General features: G+C 40.4%; 2 protein-coding genes across 4 annotated transcripts; one reads left to right on the top strand and one right to left on the bottom strand.

Moving 5' to 3' along the window:
- The first annotated feature begins 19 nt into the window (after positions 1 to 19).
- On the top strand, positions 20 to 7509 carry LOC136437223 (tetratricopeptide repeat protein 28-like). Its single transcript, XM_066431704.1, has 3 exons — positions 20 to 54; positions 366 to 466; positions 819 to 7509. The coding sequence occupies exons 1-3, from the start codon at positions 20 to 22 to the stop codon at positions 5063 to 5065; spliced, it is 4383 nt and encodes a 1460-aa protein (XP_066287801.1). The 3' UTR covers positions 5066 to 7509.
- LOC136436380 (SH3 domain-containing protein 19-like) lies at positions 6087 to 26462 on the bottom strand. Of its 3 annotated transcripts, XM_066430318.1 has the most exons (20): positions 26355 to 26462; positions 25502 to 25568; positions 25161 to 25198; positions 24709 to 24790; positions 23657 to 23883; positions 21936 to 22021; positions 20899 to 21507; positions 20195 to 20278; positions 19179 to 19292; positions 17414 to 17458; positions 16755 to 16823; positions 16155 to 16283; positions 15024 to 15087; positions 13501 to 13681; positions 12020 to 12234; positions 10854 to 10915; positions 10508 to 10657; positions 9864 to 10059; positions 9605 to 9675; positions 6087 to 9231 (listed from the first exon to the last, which is right to left on the bottom strand). In XM_066430318.1, exons 1-20 carry the CDS (start codon positions 26425 to 26427, stop codon positions 9112 to 9114), a joined length of 2682 nt encoding a protein of 893 aa, XP_066286415.1. In that variant the 5' UTR covers positions 26428 to 26462; the 3' UTR covers positions 6087 to 9111. The 3 variants fall into 3 exon arrangements, with proteins under 3 accessions (XP_066286415.1, XP_066286416.1, XP_066286417.1); XM_066430319.1 differs by lacking the exon at positions 17414 to 17458; XM_066430320.1 differs by lacking the exon at positions 20195 to 20278.
- Between the last annotated feature and the right edge of the window lie 1487 nt (positions 26463 to 27949).

The following is a 27949-nucleotide window of genomic DNA, read 5'->3' as shown; positions in this document are numbered from 1 at the left end:
GTTTTGTCCAGGACATGCCATGTCCTTGTTTTTCTTATGTAAGGAAGAAGTGCTGTAGGTTTGGGTCCCCTAGCAGCTAGCTCTGGAACTGCAAAGGCGTTTTTGTTAAAATTGTTTCAAGGGGGATTACTGTACAAAAGGAACGTTCACACATGCAATGTATATAATTTTGGTAGGGAAGACCATCATTGAAATAAATTAGCATAAATACTAGTTTCAGCCTTGATTGCATCATCAATGAGACAAGATAAAACAAAAGAAATTTACAAAAGCTCTTGATATTTCATGGACGTATGAGGTCGTGAAACTCATGTTTAGTCTTGAGTTAACTACATCAGCCGAACATTAAACACCTCGCTTTTCAGATCGTACGAGAAGTGCCTAACAACGGGGGACCGGGCATTGGGTGATGGGAACCTGGACTCAGCAGAACATGAGTTTGCAGCCGCTCTGAAACTCATCCACGGTACGTTTCCTCTATAATGACGGATGTTACATCGCACCAACAAGGGCCCATTATGTAACATTTTTTGGCTCCAAAATTGAAAACATTGTCCATAACAAAACCTTCATGGGAATGACACGTGCAACCTGTTTCTAAAGCATATTTGCACAATGATTTCTTTATGGTGTTGAGTTCCTGAAGTCATCGCAATTTACACTAAATAGAGCCTCCTGACACGCCTGATGTAAACAACAACACACTGTCCACCGGTAGTTCCTATTGGGGAGGGGGGGGTCGAGTAATAAGTCAGACACAATCCAGGCTATCTAGATAACAAAACATGTCATCATTTTCATTTTCTGCATACCTGTAGATCCTAACATACCTGACCGACTTAAAGAGACCGACTGTCTGTGCAGACTTGGTGACGTCTACGTCCAGCGAGGCAAAGCAACAAAAGAAGGTAGGAACTTCACACAGGCAGCAGCTCTGTACAACGCAGCCATGGCCAGAACAGACAAAAATAAACAGTGTGTGACTAAAATACTGTACGAGATAGAGCAATGGTTTCTCCGATACACAGCAAATGTGGACGGCAAGTCCATTCCATCTGGTCGAGCCATACGTCATAAGAAGCGGTTAGACGACATGCGCGCCCGTACAAAGTCACAACTAGAAGCCATTGATCAGCGACACAATCCGTACCAATATGACGAGGACGACCCATCTATGAAAACAGTCGAGGTCGAGCGAGCTGAAGCCGTCAAGGCTTTATTCAAGGCCGTCGCCCAAGACAGACAAAATTTTATCCAGGATCTTGTTGATGAATGTATCGTCGCACTTGGCCCTCCTCCCTGTAAGTACGCTTTCATCGGGTTAGGCTCACAGGCAACAGAGCTGGTCACACCCTACTCTGACCTGGAGTTCGCCATTCTGATTGAAGACGGGAAGGACAATGACGACACACGGCGGTACTTCCTCAACCTTACACACTACCTACACCTGAAAGTCATCAACCTCGGAGAGACCATCCTCCCAGCCATGGCCATCCCGTCCCTGAACGATTTTCAGTCAGAAAATCTAGAGAAGGACTGGTTCTTTGATTCCGTCACGCCGCGTGGATTTGCCTTCGACGGCTTCATGCCATGGGCAAGTAAGACTCCATTTGGAAGAGACAAGACTAAGACCAAACCTCGGGTTAGCCTCATTCAGACCCCTGCTGAAATGGCAAAGTTTCAGCGGCTAGACGTTTCTCTTTCAGAAGGGTACCACCTGTCAGACATCCTCAGGCGGTTTGTTTTTCTAGCAGGAGAAGAAGCACTGGTGGACGAATATAGGGAAAGCCTGTCGAAAACCATCACAGATGACCTCCTCTCCCATTTCAAGTCCCATCTGTCTGCTATTCAAATCTTGTATGACGACAGGGACCATTTTCACAACCTTGAACCCACTGGGCAACTGCTAAATGTCAAGAAAGACATCTACCGTTTTCCAGGCATAGCAATCGAGCTACTAGCTTTGTGCTGTCATGTTGCACTATCCAGTGCGTGGGATGTGATAGATAGATTGAAGGAATTGGGAAAGATCGGGGAAGAGAATGCCACACACCTTAAGGTGCTAACCAGCATCTCGGTGGAACTTCGGCTGAGAACGTATATGGCCAACGGAGGACAAAAAGACAATCTGTCCCCACTTGCCCAAATGAAATATCAATCAGAAACACATGAAGTGCCTGACTCCATCCTGAGGTCTGTATTTTATATTCCAGATACAAAAATTCTTTTTAGATACTACTGCAGGGCTATCCCTTTAAAGAAGTGTATACCAGCCATGGTTAAAGATAGTTTGCGTGTCCAGTCGACTGGGCTATTCAAAACGACCATCTATGATGCTTCTCATGAATGTTTGGGACGAATAGCAAAAAATCTATTGTTATCGACGTCCACACGTCATTTGGAAGCAGCATTAAACGATGCTGGTAGCGACACTATCAAACGTTCGCAAATGTTGAGGGAATTGGGGGAATACTGGACATCACAGAGTGATGGGAAGAAAGCAATTAGTTACTTGGAACAGTCACTAACGATTTTGAAGACTCTCCATGGAGACAACACGGCACATCCACACATTGCTCACACACTTCAAGGCATTGGGTTAGCTTGGGGTGACCTCTGGGATCAGAAGAAAGCAATCAGCTACTTCGAACAGTCACTTACGATGATGAAAAGTATCTATGGAGATAACAAGGCACATCCGGGCATTACTCAGTTACTTCACAATCTGGGATTATCTTGGAGTGAACTCGGCGATTTCAAGAAAGCAATTAGCTACTATGAACAGTCACTTACAATGATGAAAACAATTTATGGAGACAACACGGCACATCCGGACATTGCTGGGTCATTTAACAACCTGGGATCATCTTGGAGTAAACTCGGTGATCAGAAGAAAGCAATAAGGTACTTCGGACAGTCGCTAACGATGATGAAGACTCTCTATGGAGACAATACGGCACATCCGGACATTGCTAAGTTTCTTCACAACCTTGGAACATCTTGGAGTAAACTCGGCGACCATAAGAAAGCAATTAGCTACTTTGAACAGTCACAATCGATGATCAAAATCTTTTTTGGAGACAATACGATAAATCCTGCCATTGCTCTTTTACTCCAGGACCTGGGAACTTCTTGGAATGAACTCGGTAACCAGAAGAAAGCAATTAGCTACTACGAAGAGTCACTGACGATGATAAAAACTCTCTGTAGAGACAACGCGTCACATCCTGCCATTACACTGTTACTTCATAACGTGGGATCAATTAGCTACTTCGAACAGACAATAGCGATGATGAAAACTACCTATGGAGGCAACACGGCATATTCGTATATTGCTCAGTCACTTCATAATCTAGGAACATCTTCGAGTGAACTCGGCAACCGGAAAAGTGCAATCAGCTACTTTGAACAGTCACTAACGATGAAGAAAACTATTTATGGAGACAACAGGGCACATCCTGATATTGCTCGATCACTTTACAACCTAGGAACATCTTGGAGTGACCTTGGCGATCAGAAGAAAGCAATTAGCTACTACGAAGAGTCACTAAAGATGAGGAAAGCTATCTATGGAGACAACACGGCACATCCGGACATCGCTGACTCACTTCACAATCTGGGAACATCTTGGGGTTACCTCGGCGACCATAAAAAAGCAATTGTCTACTTTGAACGGTCTCTAACGATGAACATAGCCATTTATGGAGACAATATGACACATCCTGATGTTGCTCGATCACTTTACAATCTAGGAGCATCTTGGAGTAAACTCGGCGACCAGAAAAAAGCAACTAAGTACCATGAAAAGTCACTGACGATGATGAAAACTATCTATGGGGATAACAAGGCACATCCGGATATTGCTCAGTCACTCCTGTGCCTGGGAATATCTTGGAGTGAAATTGGCGATCAAAAGAAAGCAATCAGCTACTTTAAACAGTCACAAACGATTATGAAAACTATCTATGGAGACAACACGGCACATCCTGCTATTGCTTGGTCACTTCACAACCTGGGATCATCTTGGAGTATACTCGGCGATCAGAAGAAAGCAATTAGCTACTACGAACTTTCACTAACGATGGAGAAAACTATCTATGGGGACAACACGGCACATCCCTCCATTGCTATGACACTCCACAACCTGGGATTATCCTGGAGTAGACAAGGTGATCATAGAAAGGCAATTAGCTGCTTTGAACAGTTACTCACGATAAAGAAAACTATCTATGGAGAAAACACGGCACATTCTGAAATTGCTCAGTCACTTCACAACATTGGCACATTTTGGGGTAGACTCGGCGATCAGAAAAAAGCGATTACCTACTTCAAAGAGTCATTAGCGATGAAGAGAACCATCTATAGAGACAACACGGCGAATCCATCTATTGCTGCGTCACTTCACGGCCTGGGATCATCTTGGAGTGAACTCGGTGATCAAAAGAAGGCAATAGGCTACTTTGAAGAGGCACTAACGATAGAGAAAACTATCTATGGAGACAACACGGCACATCCGGACATTGCCGCATCGCTCCAGGCCCTGGGATCATCTTGGAGTGAACTCGGCGATCAAAAGAAGGCAATAGGCTACTTCGAAGAGGTACTAACGATAGAGAAAACTATCTATGGAGAAAATACAGCACATCCGGACATTGCTCAGTCACTTCACAACATTGGTACATTTTGGGGTAGACTCGGCGATCAGAAAAAAGCAATTATCTATTACGAAGAGTCATTAGCGATAGAGAAAACTATCTATGGGGAAAACACAGCACATTCAGATATTGCTCTGTCACTTCACAACCTTGGTTCATCTTGGGGTAAAGTCGGCGATCCGAAAAAAGCAATTAGCTACTACGAACAGTCATTAACGATGATGAAAACTATCTATGGAGACAACACGGCACGTCCATCCGTTGCAGCGTCACTCAAAGGCCTGGGATCATCTTGGAGCGAACTCGGTGATCAGAAGAAAGCAATTAGCTACTTCAAACAGTCACAAACAATGATGAAAGCTATCTATGATGAGAGAACGACACATTCGGGGATTACTGAGCTACGTTAACTCAAAACCCTCGACTTATAAATCAGACGATCATAAGAGAGTAGTAGTTGAGTACATCGAGAGGGTTCTGTATGCCCGCAACGTCCACAACATTCATCGTCAATTTGGCTAAAAGATTGGGGGGGGGGGGAGGTGCTAGCCACATGTCCACACGAGATATCAAAACCGGACGTTCCACACACGCATGCACACACAGACAAATGGCACCAAAAGCATAACCTTCTTGGTAGTGCTGCGTACCTAAACACCGGTAGAGTACGTCACTCTCATACTTAAAAAACTGTAATATATTCGATTTAGTTCATACTTACATTCATTGTACAGGCAGATTCATTTATTGATAGATACCAACTTGTATTGTCTATTGTCATTTTCCTTTGATCCATTCTGTTTTTATGTATGTTATTATGTCTCTTTTTTGTATGTTTTGAGTAGAAGGCTTCAAATAAGCAATCTCTTCCTGCCTAATACTCTAAAAACATATGCGAATAAAATAAAAACTTTTACTTGTAAAGACTTTTAGGTTCAGGTCCAAAAAACATAAATGTCGGGAACCAGTTCTGGACTTGCAAAAACTATCTCTCGCTTATTTTATCCTTTTATTCTAAACCATCTAAAATCTTCCATAGATCGTGAAATTTGCGCTGGAAAAAGACGAAAACATTGCTGTGTTTGTGTTTAGTTCTGACTGTATATGATTTTTCATGAATGTTTTTCAAATTGCATGTAGAATTTATGCCAACATGCAATTTTAAATGTAACAGAAAAAAAGTATTTCTAGCACACATGTGCCTTGGGTTAAGGTCCAGACTTGAACTTCAATCTGGACCTGAACCTGAGTTTAGGTACATAGCACTACTTCTTGGCAAAGGTAATAATTTGGTGGTGGCCATTTAATCAACGTAGCGTTTCGTGGTCGTTGATCATGTACCACGTCTAATAAACGTTTGGTCCAACATTCCCGCAATTTGAGATAGTCTAGCCGTGGCGCCTATAAGGAACATAGCAAAGGATGCAAATATACAGTCCATCACAGCAAGTTTTATTCAAATCCATGCTACAGCACTGTTATACTACTAATGATTATAGTACTGTTGCTTAAAGTTACGTTCTTCCCATCAGAATGTATTTTTATAGGAACAAACACCAATATACTAATACATGTTATCTAAAACAGATCCTCAAATAGCTATCATATCATTTACATCTTTCCTCCAAAGAAAATTATATGGTTTAAAGTAGTGACATAAAAATGACAAAACAAAACAAAGAAAATATCATAAATATTAATCCTATTACCAATATCAATGTCTAGGACTAACCATCTTGGGCATAAATAATTCAATATATTTGAACAAAATAGATTTTAAGAAACACTAAATGCAGTACATAGGAAGCCCATATGAACAAATTCAACAATGCAATCCAGCTACATTGTGGTGCATACACACATAGTAAACTATGTCAAAGGTTGCATAGAACAGAATATACCCTAGCTTATACTCATAAATACGTGAAATTTCACCAAAAATCTCTTTTTTTCACACAGCATACAATTGATATGAAAAACAAAGGTGGGTTAATATGCATAGAAATATCAGGCGGATCTATTATGTATGTGATGAAATGATTAATAGTAATGTTACATATTGATAATATGCATATATGTGGGAACTTGTATATGAGATGAGCTGTTGTCATACACTAGATATATAACTAAAATTGCATCTACATTTTTTAAAGTATACTTGTATATACTATTACTTAGTTACACAGTAAACAGTATCCAACTATTATCATGATCAATGTCATTTCCAGGCACCATAACTATTATTATCATGAATAATGAATATGTATGATTCACTGTTTAGATTACTGTGTATGATCACTTGGAAATGCTTAAGTGTATTGCAAAATGCTTTTAAAAAGCTACCTGTATAGAAGTTATTAGAATCAAGTACTAGTCTTGACGTGTAGAGGTATACATGAAGTTGCTCATATGTCAATCATTCTAGCCCATCAAATAACATAATAATCTAATTAATATAACTTGTGTTGCTACATGATCTATGGAGAGTTAATGAATATGCAAATACGATATTAAATGTTCGATGAATTCAGGCTGCTACACTGCTAGGGCAACAAGTAAATACTTGTCTGCCTTTAGTTCATTCGATATTACCCCTAAGTCTCTACCCCTTGGGTGTTGCCAAAAAGTGTCCCTCTCTGAAATTCAGGCCCAATTTGACCCATGTCACACTTTTGAAAGGTTGTGTGCAAGTCAGACATCTAGAGTGGGGGAGATACCCAAAAAGGATTCAGCTGGAGAAGCCAGTTGAAAATCCGCATGGTGATCTATATATCCAAACTCTTTTGGTGTTGGATATAAACTTTTTCAATACATTTCTATATGTCTACTTGAATAAAAATTCTGGATATTTCAATGATGTATGATGAACATTTGAACATTTTTTCATGGCTAACAGTTGTGAGCAGGGTTACACATTAAACAGATATAAGATGGACAGAATAAGAACTCATTATTATAGTATTTAGGAGATGATAGTCAAGTAAGAGGCAGACAACATATTCCCATCCTTTCAGTATCTACCAACATGTTGAACATGATCTGAAATCACCCAAAATAAATGAAACAAACTTGATAATTACTATGTTATACATGAACCACTTTCATACCAAATAGTCATCACTGTAAGGTTCCTTATACGATATTCATAACTAATACATTGCACAACGCTCTTGATTAATATTCTCTTAGCTTGCTACGATATCGATAGATGGCACCAATGAAGTTTGGCATGTTTCACTTGCGTTATAGATGAGACCATTGCGACAATGGTTGAGTTAACATTCAGTTGAACATGAACTCTTAACATTACATTTAATTTCATCAGCACTTGCTACACTGACTTGTTTGCATAGATAGTATAGTGGCAGTAGCTGGCTGAAAAAAAATAGTTATTTTTAACCTTTTCCCTGCTAACTAAACACTTAACCAATACAAATCTGGTGCCAAATGGCTACCATAGCTGGTTCAAGATTAAAGTGATCTCCCGTTGCTAATGAGTAAGGAGAGTCACTGCACTTATCTTGGAATAGTGATATATGCACATATGTGTTTGCATATTTCGGAAAATACAATGCTCCCACTACCTGGAATAGGTTTGCAGCTTGCAGTTTTCGGTTCAGCGCATCTCTTTCTTCCAGCCTCATGCTTGCAACATTTCAACGTTTCAACTACACGTATTAGCCTTTTAATTTGATTCACCTTTGCCTATCTATCTTTTAGCAGAAATCTAGCATATTATCTATCGGGAGCCGAAGTTCTTGTTTCTTCCATACCAAGCTTGGAAACAGGGATCAGCAATTCAACTTATCTTTTACTTCTAGATATCACTTGTTGTATGATATTTTTGAGCTGCTTTTGTTGAGAATATGTACGGTCAAACCTGTACTAGTGACCACCTTTCCATTAAAGGACTTTGCATTATTTCGCCACTTCTTTTGTGGCCCTTGGATTATATTTGCCGAGCATTCAGAGTCCTGCCTGTAGTGGAAAAAAACCTTAGGCAAGAATTTATGCCAAAAAAAGCAGTTCCTTGCCATTTTGTGCCTTTTGCAGCTTGAGAAAATGCTCGTCATTTGCACAATTTGTATGGAATATTACACCATTCAAATTCCTGAAATGCTGCTTGCTTATAAAGAGAGACTGGCTCCCAATAGTTTGTATTGTAGCTCTTAAGCAGTGGAAAAATATGTTGAACTATTTTGGTAATACTTGCAATTTGTGTCAACAAGTATCTTCATATACAGCCAAACCTGTACTAGTACTAGTAGTACTACCTCTGCATAAGGACCACCTGGCCATGGGGGCCATTTTTGGTGGTCCCTTAGATAATTTTTTCCCATTGACTTAAGCATTTAGAAGTCCTATTCATAGTGAACACCTGTCTATGGTGACCATTTTCTCCTAGCCCCTTGATTGGCGTAACTGCTCTTGACTTTAAATGATTGACAGCCCACTTTCAGGGTAAGGGTGTGATGATCTGGACAAAGGCGACAGGGAACCTGCCCACGCGACCTTTGACCTCTCCAACCAGCCAATTATCATCGAACACTTCTTTCAGGTAGACCTCCTCTCCTTCCTGTTATGTAAACAACAAAACACAATATACTGTAAGTTTGTTTACGTTTGTACCACCAAAATCTTTTAGTATGATAAAAATCAAGAGCTCGCTGTATCTTTTGAGTTCGCCATTGAAACAACAGTAGCAGTACAATAAAATTGAAGGACTTCATAGTGTTGAGGTGACCATGAAAAATGAAAGCTTGAAAATATTGTGAATATTTCAAGATTTGCAGTGTGCAGTGTCGATGTACGGCAAGCTTTAATAGAAGACATTTACTTGCAAATAGGAGGATTTCTACCATACGTTTAAAACACATTAGACACATTAAAGGAAGAATTAGGAAGACATTCAAGAAAGACAAGACTGTGTTAAATGGTGTTAAGTTGACCTTCAGTGATAGTTCCTCCTCTTGCACTGCCTCAAAGTCATACAGCACTAAAGCTTTGGGCCTGGAACCACCTGAAATACATAGAAAAACACAAATTGTTATTAGCATCATTAGGAATTAGCTTGTCTGCGTGGCATTCCACTATGTATTGTCTTGTTGCAATTTTTAATAAAGAGAGTAATGGCCTGTGAAAAAAACAGTGCACAACCACGTAATAATAAGCACCATGGTCATGGTAAAACGATGAACAAGTCTCTACCATCTCCCCCTCCTCCTCCTGCAGGCTCCACATATGATCTGGGAACCACACCCTCATTACTGTCAATCATCACCGTCAGCCAATCGGCATCCAGCTCACTGATGAGGGACATCCTGTCCCCAGCCTTGAATGACAGCTCCCCTTCACTCTGGCCTACAAAGTCATAATTTGCAATGTAGTAGGAAGAACCTTGTGTCTGTACAAAGGGGGAAAAAAGGTCATATTGTGATTATTGAAATTTGAATAAGCAACAAGAAATCAAAGATCTCATACCTCCATGAAATATTTCTACTTTTAGTGAATTTCTTGTTTTATCCATTATTGTGAATTTCTTACTGTTTTTGTCTAATACATTTCTCCACTGCCTCTGATAAGGCAATTGGCATGCATACATGTATAGCAGGAACTTAAAGACAGGAAATTAGATAATGGTTCCTGGGACCTTTCTGGGACCTTTGACCTAACTTCCTGTCAGTGTCCACTATCATATGGAAACAAGCCACTGGACTGCATTCAAATAACTACGGACATGCAAGCATACAAACAAACAGATACACCAAAAACAAAACCTGCATACATGGAGTTAACAAACATGTGCAGTTTTCATGATTTCAAGAAGGAAAGAAAATTCGAAGGTAGGTTACCACATTCCCTGATGGCTCTGCAGGGGCTGCTGGGACATTGGAAGGAATGTGGTCCACAAAGGATGCTGGGAACCTGCCCTGCCTCCCGTCCACCTCTCCTAGCAGCCAATCAGCACTGACGATACTCAGAACTTTCAGCTTCTTACCAGCCTACAAAAATTGAGTTGAATATAAGCACATTCTTACCAATGTATACTTTATGATAAAAAATATGGATTTGTAGAAATAGAATAAAGGGACACACAAACATATTGAGTGATTCAGTGTAAAATTTGACAGAAATTAAGAATTGTCACAGCAAAATAGAAAATACTGTTAAGAGACAATGATATAAAAATGACAATACCTTAACAGAAAGTTCATCACTATTTTCTCCCTCAAAATCATACAGTACATTCACTACGGCTCCTGGAAAAAAAAGGAATTCTACATGAAGACAATAGAAAACATGACTCCTACTAGGACAAGAAGTCTAGTACACAGTTGAACTGAAACCAGCTATCTACTTAATTATATCTCGATGCTACATATAGTGCTGCATATACTGGTACACATTATCCATACAGTGAAAATCAGTTAGGTAGAGGTCCAAAATACCGATACTGTACCTGTTTACACTCAAGAATAAAACTTGGTGACTTATTTTGTAACAAAAAACGTGTTAACCCTACACTACAAAGATGAAATTCAAGTTACCACCAGAAAAAGATTAAAACATTGTACAGGCTTTTAAAGTCAGCACAATCTTTGATGGAGATCCTCTTAAAAGCATGCATTCTTTGCATATGACACCTGATGATGACGTCTAAATAAGCATTCTTTTAACTAGACCACAGGTTACTTTGTGAAATTCTTCAGGTACAGGTCCGGACCTAGCCTATACCTAAACCTCTATACCAGCACCTCATGTTACAATTAGGTAATATACTACAGTGCAACAAGATATGGCGATCATGTCAATTCAATAAATTTCTACAGTAACTAATGTTATGTGTAAGATATCTAACCATCAATAATAGTACAATGCTAAAATTTCTTCCAACGCAAAGGTTTACACCGATCAAATTTTTAACGACCAGGAGACTGTCACCTTCAGGATCAATGATGTACTTTACTTACGAACGTAAACTTGTGAGAGTTGCAGACATGTGACCTTATTGACACGTGACTTTACGGATATGTGACGCCAGCAATTGGTCAAACGTGCCAGGAAGTTTATAACGCCCACTGTCTCTGTTGAGTGATGGCTGGAGTGCCCTGGTATGTATGGCCTCCTTTATACTTCTCATAAAGTAGTCCTGCTCAGTGTCCAGTATTCTGACTTGTGTTGAGAGCCTTCCGACGACTGCGAGCTGAAGCGTTTGTGTTCAAGGAATCTAGTTCTCAATGAGCGTTGAAAATTTGATCCGTGTATACCTTTTAGTTGGAATAAAGTTTAGCATTGTACTATAATTACTACCAACACAGATGAGCTTCCATGATAACCGTCAATAAGTTAACCCCCAAACTTACCATCACCAGATGGTGTAGCAGTGACTGTGTCTACAGGTAGATTCTCCACCACCTCTACAAAGGACAGAGGGAAGATTCCAGCCTTCCCTTTCAGCTCTCCCTTCATCCATTCATCTCCGACCCTCTCCAGAAGACTGATGACATCACCCTCTTCAAAGGAGAGGTCACCTTCACTCTCCCCTTCAAAATCAAATCTGGCCTTGCAGTGAGGCCCCCTAGTGAAGAAATACAGCATTGCAATTTTAGGTAAAACATAAATTTGATGACAATGTACAATGTATGTCTCAAACACTGGAAAACAAGTGAAGTATAGGTCACGTTTTGAACAAAAGCCTACATTCCAAAATTGGTGGTACAGCAGACTGATATGTTTTGTATCAATATGGTTACATACATGTAGCTTCAAATCAATTCTTTCTGACAACAGTGGCAGGGGTTTCCATGGTTTGTATGAGGCCTACAAATTAGTACAATGGTTAGCTACAGGTGCACATGTAACAGGCCAGCATAGGCCCCTGGCCAAAAAATACCAGGGTATATTTAGGCCAGGGGTATATTCTGACCTGCTACACCTGTATTCATCAATTTCTTTTCTATGTATTCTGTATCAGCTTTGGGGTCTACAGATAATGCCATTCACAAAAATTACATTGTAGTCATGACTTAAGTACGAGAGTTATCACCTGAGGATTGATGTGTTAAAAAATTAGTATTCTGCTAGAACCATTGTAGAGTGGAACTTATTGCAACCAAGTACAGTAAGGGCATCATCACTAGATAGCTTTAAACAATGCTTGTAGCTAGATTTGCAAAGGTTGGTGTGACAGATTGTTTGGTATAACACAGTCAAACCTGGAGTCAGCAACCACTCAAGGGACTGAAGAAATGGTTGTTGAAGACAGGTGGTTGCTAGGGACAGGGTGGAGCTAACTATATGAAATGTAAAAGTGGACCAGACTTTTTTTATGTGGCTTGTGACTGGAGGTGGTTGCCTGTGCCAGGTGGTTACCCGACCAGGTTTAAATGTATAACCAGCTGACGCTGCACTGCATGCCTGCAAAGCTGATGTGTTACACCAAAGGACAGTTATACCAGCAAACAGAATCCAGAAGCTGGTGTTACACTGAAGGGTAGCAACCGTTATAATGGCTTAAGTATACAAATACAGAAGCTGGAAAGCTATACAGATACAGAAGCTGGTGTGCTACACTAAAGGGCGGTTATACCCGCAACACAGATACAGAATACATTTTTGTCAATGAAGGTACTTCCAGGTAATAAGATTATGCTAAAAAGCAGTTACTCATGACAAGCAACTGGATATGATTTGGTGTCTTACATTGAAAGGTGGTCATACCGGCTATACAGATATAGATACAGAAGCTGGTGTGTTACACTGAACTTGACTGAAGGGTGGTTATACTGCATAATCATATCCAATTGCTTGAGTAACTGCTATTTGGACAATACATTCTCCTTACCTGATTGTGTCAGCCTTCTCTTGAGCTGGTTCTTTCCAGGGAAGGTCCTCCACAACGTTGACATAAGTAGCTGGGAACATCCCCTCCTTCTTACCACACTTCCCTCGGTACCACTCTGAACCCACCTTCCCTAACAGGAAAATGGTATCTCCCTTGTTGAAGCCCAGGTCATCAGATTGACCTGCAGAGGATTGGTGATTAATCTTATGAACTGTTTGCAGTGGCTTTATTTTTTCACAGTTTTTGCACAAACATGTGCTTTTGTGCTACAGAATTGTTTCAGCGGCAAAGTTAAAACACAGTGAAAATCTTCTGTCTATTCCAAGCATGAAATAAAAATTACCCCCCCAAAAAATTAATTTAAGGTATATCTTATAGTGTTTGTTGTGTTATTTTGTGTGCAGTTTTTGCACCAACTTGTGTTTTTGTGCTGAAGAACTTACTCTAAAAACACAAAAATTTCCTTTCCACTTTTACAGCGAAATCAAATCCCCACTAAAATGAATAAATATACAGTATTATTGTCGTCAATAGACCGATCCCAAAGCCACGCCCCCTGTTCGATTTCGAACACCTCCGTCAAAAACAGGGTTTGACGGACCAAACATGGCCGCCGCGACAAGGTTGAAAATAATGCCACTGACTTCGGTTTAGCTTTTGTGGCACTGAAACCCTTTCAGAGCGGGCCAAATAAGAATGCTATGTCTTCTTTGTTGAAGGCTGTATCCACCGGGTGGAGTTGTTTAAGGAGGGGGTAGGTGTAGTTGCGGTGAGAGCGTAATGTTTTCGGTCAATGTTAAAGCGGTATGCGCCGCATAGCTTTCCCTTGTCGGTGGGCATCAGCGCCCAGTTTCTGAGAAGCAGGCGATGCACGTGTAAAACAGGGTTCATATATCTGTGACAGGGTTCCCACTGTATTGACTGGATGCATAACAGCTGCATGGTATTTAGTAACTAAGAATTAAAATGCATCCTTTTACTTCCCTGTTCACTTTCAAGTTAACCAGTTTCACACACCAGTAAGTGAAGATACAAAACTCTGCGCTAGCGTACTTTGTAGTAAGTCAGCATGTGGTTCAAGCTTCCTCTCCTTGAGTGCCCGATCTATTTTCTTTTTAAATTCGTTTTTGTTCTGAGCATGCATTCAACCAATACAGTGGAAAACCTGTCCCAGATATACGTACCCTGCTTTACACGTGCCATTTCTGCCCCGCCAACGCTGTTTTTGACGGAGGTGGGCTAAATAGAACAGGGGGTTCTATCGGTCTTCTATTCGTTTGATATGGTGTTCGACAGGATCGGTCTATTTCTTAATGAAAGAAAAATTTATATTCAGTAGCACTACCACTACTTGAATACAAGAAATGGGCTAAACCATAGCAATGTCCCAACTAGGAGCTTAACATCCTTGGTCTTAATACTTATTAATAGTGCCTCAATTTCATAATTTCTTACAGATAACAAGAAAACTGTAATAACACAATGCTAAAAATGAAGGAGCACTCAGAGGAAAAGACACTGACCTGGTTCAAAATCGTAGAGAGCGACAGCCCTGGGTCCACTGCCAGGAGCAGCTGGCGTGCCGTCCTGTGGAGAAAATGTAAGATTTAGGGTCCAACAATGTTCTATCAATGGATGGTTCTTATAATCTACAAGAGCCATGAGGGAAATCATTTCAAGACCATCAATATGCCGTCATTTGTATACATGATGATTCCCAGGACTGCAATGAGCCTGTAGGGGTCATACTCACACATATAAAAGGCCCACAACGTACATGTTGTATGTCAGCAACGGCCCTGGTGCAACAGCCTGCAATCCATGCTTCTCGTACATGAAGTATCTCACAGTATTACTATTAGGCATCAGCCAATCAGATATTCCCCCTCCAGTTACCAGCCAATCACGTTGCCACTTGACACTATGTGGTGACATGATTGGCCGGTGATCATGATGACTAACTCACTCACTCACTCACTATCCGGTTTAACGTCTTCTTTTTATCTGGGGGTTTGACGTGCTTGCAGATGGATGGGGAAGCTTGATGGCCGCTCGCCAGGTGCCTCTGTCCTGCGGACTCACGTTGTGTAGGTTGAGGTGGTGGAAGTCCTCCTTGATGTTGTCAATCCACCTCTTTTGTGGTCGTCCCCGAGGGTTTCGGCCCTCCACGGTCAAGTCAAGGATTTTCTTGGGCCACCTCTCCCTGTCCATTCTTTGAAGGTGTCCATACCAACGCAGACAACTGGATCTTATCATATCCTGAATACTGTGTACACCTAATCTGGCTCTAAGTTGTTTTGCTGATAGGGTTTCTGAGAGTTTCCTGGGACACATCCATCGGACCATAGCATTGTTGCTCCTGGCTAGCCTCTGCATGGCTGGCCAGCGCTAATGCAGCAAGAATGGCAGATTGCAGGCCCGTATACGAGGGTCCTTGGCTTGCTATACAACGTACAAGCGGCGGGACTGGTATGAGAGGATGATAGGGGCGTTGGCCTCAAATTTCAGATTTCTACCATCTTATCTTCAATCTTAGTCTTTGACTGCAAATTGAAGATCTGCCTTTTTCACCAATCATTAGCTAACTACCAGTACAATGTAGTTCAACCAATTTGACATTGGTTACAAAAATCATTGAACCAGTGAAATAGTACCTGGGCATCCCCTGGTAGTGGGATGATGACCTTGACAAAGCTCTGAGGACAAAGGCCCTTGGTGCTCCCCACCCTTCCTAACAGCCAATCAGCATTCACTCTCTCAATCAGGAGGATAGCATCTCCCGCCTATAGAATACAGAATAACAACCGGATCAAAAACAACATAATATCAAACTGCAGAACAATTGGCCTAACCTTCTCCCTGCTGCCTAACTCTGTAACCAATAGGGAATTGCGGGCCAAACGGCTACTTCCATTTGCTAAAGATTAAGCAAAACAAGCATCCTTTAATACGTTAAGTTTTCAAATTTTATTTGACAAAAAGTCTGTAGCATACTGTAAATTTTGAAATATTTGCAGTGGTTGTATTTTACTAGTTTTCACTGTGTCCTAGCTTTCCATGGCAAAATCATGATACCATATTTAATTTATCATTACAGAATCTATACACTATACAGAATCTACATTCATCTCTATTATAGGAATCGTTTCAAACTCAAACTTAAAAAACAGAGAAAACCTCCTTCTTCCTCCTACCGTGAAATAAAGTCCCCATGCAAATAAGTGGATTTACAGTAACATGAAAACTATACTTACTTTGAAGGAAAGTTCGTCATCTTGAGCGGCTTCATAGTCAAACTGAGCAATCCCATGTGCGTCACATGCCTGAGGAAAAAATAAGGTTTAAAGTCAACCTCCTTGCTTACATTCACTACACTTGTAACTCTCCAACCCATGCTACTTAACCTTCTCCCTGCTGCCTAACCATGTAATCCATACAAATTTGGTACCAACAGGCTACTTAGTGGGGAGAAGGTTAAAGCTCACCAAACTGCCTACAGGATGTAACCATTACTTTCAAGGGGTGTTAGTAACAGCAATGTAAAAGAGTTAAAAATAGTTTTACAGTTAGAAGTGCTATCTGTTTGCAAAAAAACAGTCTGGAAATGTGAAAATAAAAACAATGGACTGCTTTATAACAACAAGGTGTAGTGAAAACACCATTCTGGTAATTGTACAGTGACTGTTTCATCTGAGATATTGCTTGAAAATAATCTCTAAGCTGATGTTTTACAATCTTTAACATCTGCTTGGAGATTAGCTTTGACACCATATCACCAAAAGCAATTGCATACTTTTCTGGTGTCTAACTTATAGAAAAATATAACATCCACCCACACCCCTTATCACAAACGATTGTGAAAACACCAACACCATACACCACAGCTTCTGTAAGAACAGATTGATTAGCATACATTGTCTTCTCCTGGACCAGGAGTGTCATCCTCTCCCCAAGACATCTGTAAGAAACAAGACAATCCACAACATGCAACTACTATCTAAAGCATCTGCACTAATGTTCCAAACCATTTTCGAATCTTGGAATACTGTGACTCCTATCTGCACAATAACTGAGAGATTCCAATCATTACCTTGATTGTTAATTACTCTTCATTTATTTATTGGTCTTATTAACATATACATGATGAACTTTAATGACAGTCATACCACAATTCTACAGAAGAACATGCCAAAAATAGTTACTCACCCTAGCGAACCTTAGACTGATTGTGGATCATGGCCCTCCGTATTCCTAAAGTGAGTCCTGTGAACTTAAGATGGACTCACTCTGGGAGGAGAGCTTAATGACCATGACTGAACTGCTCCACCCTTGGACTCACTTGAGACCCATCAGAGCTGTCACCCAGCTCAAAAGCCCAGAGCCTGGCCATGGAGTGCCCTTGTGGGTAGCTGGAGTTGTGTCTGCATTAGTTATGCCAGATTTACCATGTAATTGAGATCACCAGCTCCAGCCACATAGGCTGTTTACACCATGATGGATGGTTCAGTGCATTGTATTCTTCCAAAACTCACAAACACCAGTTGTTGTTTTTTACAGCGGTGAATTTCTTACCACTTATTACATTGTCGTACATGTACTGTACCTAACTAACTAAGTTTTAGTTTCCAAGTTACACAATCTCTCCCTGTCAGTGGGATGACCTCTGGGAGGGCTGCTTTCTTAATCGATAATCAGGCTGTCTATTAATCACCATGGTCTATCTGCTGTCCTCATCAGGTCAAGTGCAACATCTATGTCCCCCTATGTCAGTATGCTGATCAATAAAAAAATGTTTATGGTGTTCAAATCTATATCACTTTCATGTGTACCAGCAATTCACAGTTGAATCAGTGCAGTAACAATAATTATGGCTCTACAAAGGGTGAGGTACTATATACTAGCAAGGAGGTTGAAACTAGTAAAGCCTTTGTTCCAACGTGTAGTTCATTCTGCAGACTTGAGAACAACAAATTGAACATAAAATGGAATTGGAAGGAACCAGCCTCCAATCTGTAGTTTTGTCTTCAGACTTGGGCCATGCATGTCTAATTGATTTATACCCATATGGTGATTAGTGACCTGGACTCACTGATGACTGAAGGTTGACACACTCTAGACTTGGGCCTTGGGGGAGAAGTTTTTATCTGTGTAGTGTGTGCTGGGTCTGCTTCCAGCTATGGTGATAAGTGACCAGTGGACTCACTGGTGACTGAAGGTTGACACACTCTAGACTTGGGCCTTGGGGGAGAAGTCAGCTATCAAGCATGTCTAATTGATTTATACCCATGATGAACCCCTGAGGTAGGCAGTTTCCTATATCTGTGTGCTGGGTCTGCTTCCAGCTATGGTGATTAATGACCTGGACTCACTGATGACTGAAGGTTGACTCACTATCCGAATTGGTGTGAAGGACTCACTCTAGACCATGGTCCACCAAATTTCACGCTAAAAGTGCTCAGATAGGGAAAAAGGGGTAGACTTAATCCGGGATTATGTCCCCCTCTGGCCATACTAAGTTCACTTTCAGCCCACTGTGCTTCCTACATAAGACAAAGGTTTGGAAGGGCAAGCAACTGGATAAAATATTGAAAATTTTATCCAGTTGCTTGAGTAACTATTTTTGGCGCATCTTATTACCTGGATGTCTAACCTTCATTGTCCTACAGAAGAACACTTACCAGATAGTGGAAGAGGGGGTGTCCAGGTCCAGGCCGCTTGGGAAGTGGAGGTGCCTTCCACTCCGACCCACCCACGCTGTCCGGTTTACCAGATGAAACACTACTGGAACTCTCCTGCAATCAAAGATACCCAATATAGCACCATTCTCTTTATGTCATGTCTTGAATGAAGACAGGTAAAAGATAGATAACCAGTCCTGGAGATCATAAACATATACTGTACATGTGTAGAATATACAATGCATACAGAAGTTATATGCAAGTTTAAACTTGAAATAAGACACAGCATCTAATAAATGTGTATCTTCTGTATGTTCATCTAAGTTCTAACTAGTTATAAATACTAAGTACAAGACATAAGTCAATGGTTATACCTTTCTGTATACATCTATGTTATATGCTTGTTAAGTCATACGATTCACAACCTGTACCTACATTTATCCTCTCGAGGCATGTCTTTTATTCATTGAACAAATACATGTATTTACAACTACTAAAACTTAAAAGCATACATCTGAACTAAGGCCATGTTAATTTTTTATATGGAAGACGCGCGTGCATCAATTTTGGTTCATTCCCCCCCCCCCCCAAAGTTTTTAAGCCATACTGTAAATCATATAAAGCGGCTGCAAAATGAGAAAAAATATGCTGTAAACTGCAAACAAATATGTCAGAAAACGGATACTAATATCATAGAATGCCAAAGTCAATTCCAAATTAAAAGAAGAAGATGTTAAAGAATAAAAATTAAGAATCTTTTATCCGGTATACCATATAACGTTAGTATTATACTCTGTGTGTTTATTTAAAATTTGTTAAACCTTCCTGACCATGTAGATTTCATAATGAAAGCAACTTTTTTTATGCTGAACTTTTTTTTATTCCCACACTCGCATCCCCAGAGGATGTCATTGATATAATCAAATCAACATGGCCAAACTGAACGAACCTGAAAAACCAGACATCACATCATAAGTAGCAGTAAAGACTTAAGCACCCATAGCTGAAGAACTCACCACAGAAGAAGAGTGCACCATGCGTGGCTTGGAAGTTTGGGATGCATTAGAGCCCATTCTCTTCAGGGTAGGCCCAGAGGTGGGCTGTTAGTGAAGATGGAGGTGTGTAATGGTAAAGATCACACAGTACAAGCAATATGTACATTATCACTTCAGTTGTTATGTCTGAATGCATAGCTAAACATGTCACATGCTGTTATAGTTATAAATGTACATGTACATGTACATACAAGATTGGTGTTAAAAGTGTATGTCATTCTCAGAACACAGTCATTGACAGGAATTGATTGGCATGCACACAAAATAATTACACACATACACACACACACACACACACACATTAATCGGCATGCACACAAAAATTACATATTCACATACACACACACACATTAATTGCCATGCACACACAAAAAATACACACACACATGCACACACACACACATTCACACACACACATTAATTGGCATGCATACACAAAAAATTACACACACACACACACACACATACACATGCACATTCACATGCACACTCACACATGCACACACACACACACACACACACACACACACAAGCACAGATACATTCACATGCACACATACACTTCTCAGTATATGTGAATACAGCATGTCGTATAGTTTCAAAGCCAAGAGGAGAGTACAAAATACAATAAAGTGTTGATATATTATGTATATCAGGACACTAACCCTTGGAGGTGCCTTTTTCTTTGTGCCAGGAACAGCCTTTTTCTGTTCTGTTCCACTTCCCGATGTCTCCTCGTCATTACCACCCTTTGGTATGACATCAGGTAGCCCGTAACTTAACACCTCCGACCCTGCGCTACTAACACTACTGATGCTGGCTCTCTTCTGCGGTCTGGTAGATGGAACTGGCGGCGGGACCTTCCCCGTACTCGACTCCGATGATGTGCTATCCAGAGACAGCGGCCGTTGCGTCGGTATGGGCGGTTTTGTGTTCTCAACATTCTCGATCTCATTGGCGGGGGATCCGCTCCGCGAGGAGTCTGCTGACGTCTTTCCCGGATGTTTGTACGCCTTTCTGGGCCTGGTTGATGGAAGAGGTGGAGGCGGTACAGAGGGGGGATCGGATCTTTTGGGGACGGTTTCGTCGAAGCTCGCCCAGCCGGTTTGAGTGGGTTCCTCTGGGGGGAAGGTTGACCAGGTGGCAGGGCGGGGGGGTTGTGGTTGGGGCGCCGGCGTCATGGTGAAGTTTGGACCAAGTTCAGCCATGAGTAGTGCAGTCTGGGGAGACTCTTGGTGAATCTCCTTCAGAACTTCATTGTAGCTGGGTGGATTCTGGAAATCATCGCAGCATTTTTTAAATAATGATATTGCAATGCTATAGTAACACAATGTAATCTAGAAATGATTGTAAATGAACTGAAAAATTGTAATTCATTGTTATTATTTGTACTAGTTGTAGATGTATTTTTCCTTAACTTTCCATTGTCCTTTTCAACAATCTATACTGTAATATGTTTGAAATATCATGATAGATTTTTGAAATGGTAGAGGATTAAAATTGCAATGCTGCATGTAATGTAATCGTTGTTAAAATATGTTGTGAAATATTGTCATGCATGTTTTGCTGTTTGGAACAGTACGTTGGCAGAATGATAGACCACTTGTCGGCTAGCCATTGATATTACAACCTCATAATCGAGTTCAAATGGGGGCTCCTGATTGGTCAAAGTGGTCTGGCCATCTGATAGATATAAACATACCTCCTTGGGGACCTTCTTACTAGCAGGAGGGGGCCGTGCAGGTTTGGAGCCTTTGGTCACAGGCTTCGGTCTCAAAATTGTAGGGCCTAGAGGGGGGATTGTGTGCATTGATTAAGAAAAATAACAACCAAGAACAAATTAAATCATCTATAACACCGAAAACTGACATCACCAACATATACCATTTCACATTGCAAAAACAAGCAATCTTAATTTCATATCTATGTGTATGTGCATGCTTAACATTCTTTAAATGAATTTTTTTTTAAATCTGTATTTCGGGAGCAAACACTAGATGCACAAAACAGGGATGCTTCACTATACAACTTAAGGATATAAGACATTTGAGTACATGGGATGTACCACAGTGTCAGTCAAGCAAACAACATCATGCTGTTGACTCACAGTCAACAGTAAACAACAACAAACTACGGAACAAACACTGCACAGACAAGTTGAATGCCATAGACCGAGAGAGCAGGCAAACAAATATTGACATTCCTCTCTGACCACGTACAGGTTTCAGACTATGGCCATATCAATTCAATTTCTTGGTTCTGAGATTCCGCGCTTCAGTTTTTCTGATTTGATGTACCATGTAGCATATGAATGAACCCCAAATTGCTCATATTTTGCTACCATCATTTAACCTCCAACAAATTATCAATCCCCCCGGTAACATAAATCCGCCACTTTGAAAAACAGTGGGTTTGAGAGATCTCTAGTGCAGCACCTGCCAGGTATGCACAATTTAGATATACAGGAGTGTAATATAGGGAACGTTGGGCTGGAGATCTGTTTGGGCGTATCTTGGAGGGTGGCGGAGTTATGTACCTTGGTGGAACTAGTGTTAGCAGATGTTAAACTTTAGGTTCTTTCCATCTATCAATTCAACAAAATATAAGTTTAAAATCAATTGTTTTGTTTAAAACATTAACCAGTCTGGTATGTTAAAGTTTGGCTCCTGTGGTAGCATTTGGGTCTTTTATTTTTTGCTATTTTTCTTTTTCTCGCCTGCTCCATTATTTTCCTGCAAAAATCTGGGAACCAACGAAATAAATTGGTGTGGCCTCACAGTCTACCATCTCAAATTCAGAGGAAACACAAAGTCTGGATGGATGCAGTTCTAAATAGACTCCATGCTTTTGGTGAAATGCTCCTCACTGTACTAACCTTCATCTACATTTCCCAAAGAGGACGGCCAACAATGACAAATAAAGAACAACAACAACAGCGACTTGATACAAATATCACAACAAATTTGCTGGCAAGCTGACAAGAGAGGAAAGCTGGTAATAAAAAGTGTAATTGTTGCAACACTACATACATGTACACACAATCACACAGTTGCTATTATAACAAAAGAATACAGATGTTTGACATGTGCAACCACAGTTGTATCCATGTGTGCTAAAGGATTAATAGATATCTGTCCCGAAACACATTTCAATAAATTGCAATATGCAAAAAGTATCATTGCAAAAAGTATAATTATTTAGTGTTATATATTCATACTTTTACATTCAAATATTAAGTATATTTATGAGTGAATACCACAATCCTTTATCATTTATTAGAAGAATACCAGTAGATCATAGCCATAGGAAAAGCATCACTTTTAAGTTTACGTATTTCCCTTATATACATGATTGAACATTCTGTCCTATGCATAGATAGCAAATATGACACTTTTGAGTTAACAATGGCTATTGTTTTCTCACCTGGTTTCCCTCCAGTGGATGATTTAAGAGAAGGTGGGGGAGGGCGTGTTGGGGGTGGGGGTTTGGGCGGGGGTGCGGACTTCTTCTTGGTGGTAGTGTTGACTTGTTCCTGTGTGGGTTGAATCGTACCAGTAGAGGACGAAGATGCCACTGATCCACCCGTGTTAAAGGCGGTCATTTGGCTAGACGTCATGGGCTGTGCCGACACTATCGTGATTTCTAGTTTCCTGAAAACACAAATAATAGAGATTGACAAGGCAATCAGAGATGGCAGAAAGTACTGCTGTGCAACCCTTCCTAATCCCAGAGACCAAATTAGCAGCACTTATCGACAATACATAGCAATGCTACATGTACTTTCTGTATTATATTGGAAATCACAGAAACACACATGCTCATACATGCACACACACATAACATACACACACACACATACACACACACACACACACACACACACACACAAACACACACATTATAGTGATTTCTAGTTTCATGAAAAAAAAAGACAATAGTGATTTAACAGAAGGCAATCAGAGATGGCAGGATTCAACCCTCTACCCATATTGCTTTGCAACTGTTCCGGTCAAACAAAAATAGCAGCACTGATCTACAAAGTATAGCAATGCTACTCTCTGTATTATATTGGAAATCACATAAACACACACACATACACATACACATATACTCTCACACACACTAAACATACGCGCACACACACACACACACACACACACACACACACACACACACACACACATACACAGACAAGCCAAAAACAATACTTCACTTTTTACACCTGCTGCTCTAAAATATGACTATGAAGCAATTGACCAAAATTGTAAGATAATAAAGCTACGGTAAATCTTGAAATATTTGCAGTGTTTTTGAGTTTGGAATTTTTGCACTGACTTCAACACTTCAAACTATTGTGATGCTACTTTAATTTGTTTCAACCACAAACTTTGAAAGATACTGTAAACTCTAGTGATTTTAACCATGCCCAAAAATTAAGGGGCTGCAAACTTACAGTAATGTAGTACAATACCTACCGTTTCCCTGCTGCAGGTTTAGGTTTACTGGATGGAGGGATACTTGGTTTTCTGGACAATACTGTTGGCTTTGCTGCTGTATCTGATTGTAAAGATGAATAAAGATATGTAAGAAGCTTAATTTGTGTCATGAACAGTTTCTTTATAGTCATATGGCCTAATATGTGAATCACAGAGAAAACCTGCTAAGAGCTTTCTTGTGATATGTTACCAGAAATGACTCTTTGATACAAAGTCTATGTTAATAGCCATCATAGCAGTACAAAACTTGGATCCAGATGTGGAAGAATCATTTGAAACATGAAAGTGAAAAAAAATTAGCAGAGCTTGAAAAATGAACTAAAAAATAAAACAGAGAATCCCAGGAATATCTGTAATGATAATAACATATTGTTTTGTTGTAGCTTAGACAAAATGTCACAAATCTATCAAAATGATGGTTTTGCACTCACCCTGTTTTATAGACTCTGTTTTTTGTGGTACCGAAGTCCTATACGGTATTTGGAAACAAAACCTTTTAGTTTCAGACTTTACATAAAAGCAAGAGCTTCAAATCACAGATTATATGCAATTCCTAACAGGTATTCAAGTGTTACCCCTTGGTTTTTTTACATAATTGAATGGAAAAACTGAAGTTTTGAGCTGTTGTTATGGGAACTGGTAGTCTGTTCATCAAATGACGACACGAAATCCAACAAGCCTGTTTATATAGATATCAAAAAATCTTGTCTTTATGTAATGTCAACATGTGTAAATATTACACATTTAGACATGAGGAAATTTGATACGCCACCTGGCAGCAGGCCGTGGTGGTGCAGGGGCTGGTCTGGCAGGGGCAGTAGGGGCAGGACGGCCTGGCCCTGTAAACAAACATACAGATAAAATCAACGTAAGATTAGGACAGAACTGTAATTCTTGTTTTTTTCACTGTAACTTAATGTTCACAGTTTTCACGGTCCGTGAACTTATCATCACTGTAAGAAAACTGTTATTTATGAGCCAGATCCTTACATCTGCTTGTAGATTCACACAGCCCCAGATATTGTATAAAACGTGCTCCCACAGGCCATTATTAACTAGTGGGCGGAACCCGGTGACTTTTTATAGATTCCCACCCATCACATGACTTATTCATTGTTGTGAAAATCGATCGAATATCTTTGATCATGAACCCGTATCCTGTTCCATACCAAAACTCCATACCATTCAGACAGGAAACTTAGGTTCAACCTTCGCTCTATCTAGATCACGATTATATACATATTTGTTTTGAAACTTGAGTGTTACGTCGAATGCAAACAAAAGGTCTTGCATAGTTGACAGGATGTTCAAAAATAGACAGTTACCGTCCACCATGGCTATCAAATTCTACACAGCATCAATTAAGCTAGCAGTGTATATTGTCACTGGCTTTATCACGATATAAACAATCCGCTAGAAATGTTGTCAGTGTTGTTGTTGTTTATTTACGTCAATACGCCCCCCTCCCCACATCCTAAATCATTTCGACCAAGACAACGGTCTAACCCGGAAGCGAGTATATATACAGCTTAAAAACAACGAATTGGCGGAGACAAACGCCCAAAATGCGACAGAAGGTAGCCTCTACGGTGTTCTAATAGTAGAAGGTGCGTTTAAGGCCTTACCTGCCGCCCCCCGCCGTATAACCGTGGGTTTACGTGAGGAAGTGCCGGTGACGTCTACTAGCTCCGTCTCCATCTTGAATTTTACTGTCACCCACTGCACCCGGTGCACGACGGGAAATGATATTTCGCGCGCTTTTTTCTTCAAGTTCGAAATTCTGGTAGTGGAGTCATCTCAAAACCCGTGGCAATGTAACATCTTCTTCGTAATCAAATTCTGGAATTTCTCACTTTGTTAAGACTTCATAATATTCTGTTAGAAGTTGTGTAATTGAAATGACTCCATGCCGCCAGACACCAAACATTCTGGGAATGTTTTTTTCTTTCGCCATGACCCTAAGTCCGTGATCAGAGTTTTCTGGTACCCCTTTGCACCCCCTATCTCATAGAATGTGGTACCTGTAACGTATTTGCTGATGCTAGAGATTCTGTGAATTTTGAAATATTCGCGGTGGTTTTATTGCCGCGTTTTCAGATTAAATCATGACGAATGTGTGCTTCCATTCATAATTTGGTTCACCGCGAACGTAAAACACAGCGAAAACCTTATTTCTTCTAGCCTGACACTTAGGCTAATTTCTTCTCCTTCCGTGAAATAAACTCCTCGGTGTCCTCGCAAAAATAAATGAATTTTCTGTATGGAGTCACAGTGAGTTTAATGCATAACATAAGATGAGGTATTGGAATTGTTTTAAAGTTTCTTAACAAAACGTTTACCGCTCGGTCATGGGCATTGCAATGTAAGTTGATATAAATCATGAGTAACGTTACATAATCTCTACCGTTAACATTACATTTTATACTTTCGATCAAAAGGCGCCTGAATGTGTAGTCTCCGTACCGGGCTAGTTAGACTGTATAGCTAGATATAGTACCTCAAGTTCAACGGTGTTCTACATTTCTGTACGCAAATCTGTCAGGTTCAAGGTCAGATATACCAGAACATTTGACATACAGTATATTCAAGGTCAATGCTGTTTCCCACCTTATCGATTGCAATGGAACATTCCTCACGTAGCTTCAAATGGGACTCTTTCAGAATACTCGACCTAGTTACTTAGTGGCCGCAGGAAAATTCAATTGGAGTAACTCTAATTGTCTGAGACTCGCACAAAAGCTCCCTTCTATGTATTCAAGACATGTGCATGCTTAGAATGTGTCATGATAAGTCGATGTGTTTGGCCGATAAGGGGGGGGGGGCAAAATGTCGCGCTACACACGCGATAGCAAAGTAATAAAGGAGTGCACCTGTAGTACGCACGCATACAGTCGATTCTACTTTGCTATGACTTCTAAAATAATGACAGAAATTGTATAATAATGTAAAGGATTATCTATGAACAACAGTCCTGTATTTTCTCCTTTCTGAACATGTAAAAAAGGTAAAGGTAGTCCCATAGCCTTTGAGGCCGTAGGGGCAGTGGGTTGATAATCCACTGTGTCTTGGGTACGGTATAGTAGGCGACCGATTTTTCACCACAGTGGAGTGAGGAAAGTCGTGTAAAGTGCCTTTCCCAAGGGCACAACATCGGTGGCATGATAGAGGACTCGAACCCAGGACCTCTAGGTTCTGGGTCAAACACCCTTACAGTTACGCG

Source organism: Branchiostoma lanceolatum, chromosome 6, assembly GCF_035083965.1.
Source record: "Branchiostoma lanceolatum isolate klBraLanc5 chromosome 6, klBraLanc5.hap2, whole genome shotgun sequence".
NCBI lineage: Eukaryota > Metazoa > Chordata > Leptocardii > Amphioxiformes > Branchiostomatidae > Branchiostoma > Branchiostoma lanceolatum.
The sequence above is the reverse complement of the archived record's forward strand: the minus strand, read 5'-3'. Positions and strand labels throughout refer to the sequence as shown.

Excerpts from the sequence above, each read along its gene's own strand:
- LOC136437223 (XM_066431704.1), top strand. The coding sequence starts at position 20 with ATGTCCTTGTTTTTCTTATGTAAGGAAGAAGTGCT. Across the intron at positions 55-365 it reads TTATGTAAGGAAGAAGTGCT|ATCGTACGAGAAGTGCCTAA; the intron begins GTAGGTTTGGGT and ends CTCGCTTTTCAG. Across the intron at positions 467-818 it reads CGCTCTGAAACTCATCCACG|ATCCTAACATACCTGACCGA; the intron begins GTACGTTTCCTC and ends GCATACCTGTAG.
- LOC136436380 (XM_066430318.1), bottom strand. The coding sequence starts at position 26,427 with ATGGAGACGGAGCTAGTAGACGTCACCGGCACTTCCTCACGTAAACCC. Across the intron at positions 22,022-23,656 it reads ATCCACTGGAGGGAAACCAG|GCCCTACAATTTTGAGACCG; the intron begins GTGAGAAAACAA and ends TCCCCCCTCTAG. Across the intron at positions 17,459-19,178 it reads ACCCCCTCTTCCACTATCTG|ATGTCTTGGGGAGAGGATGA; the intron begins GTAAGTGTTCTT and ends TGTTTCTTACAG.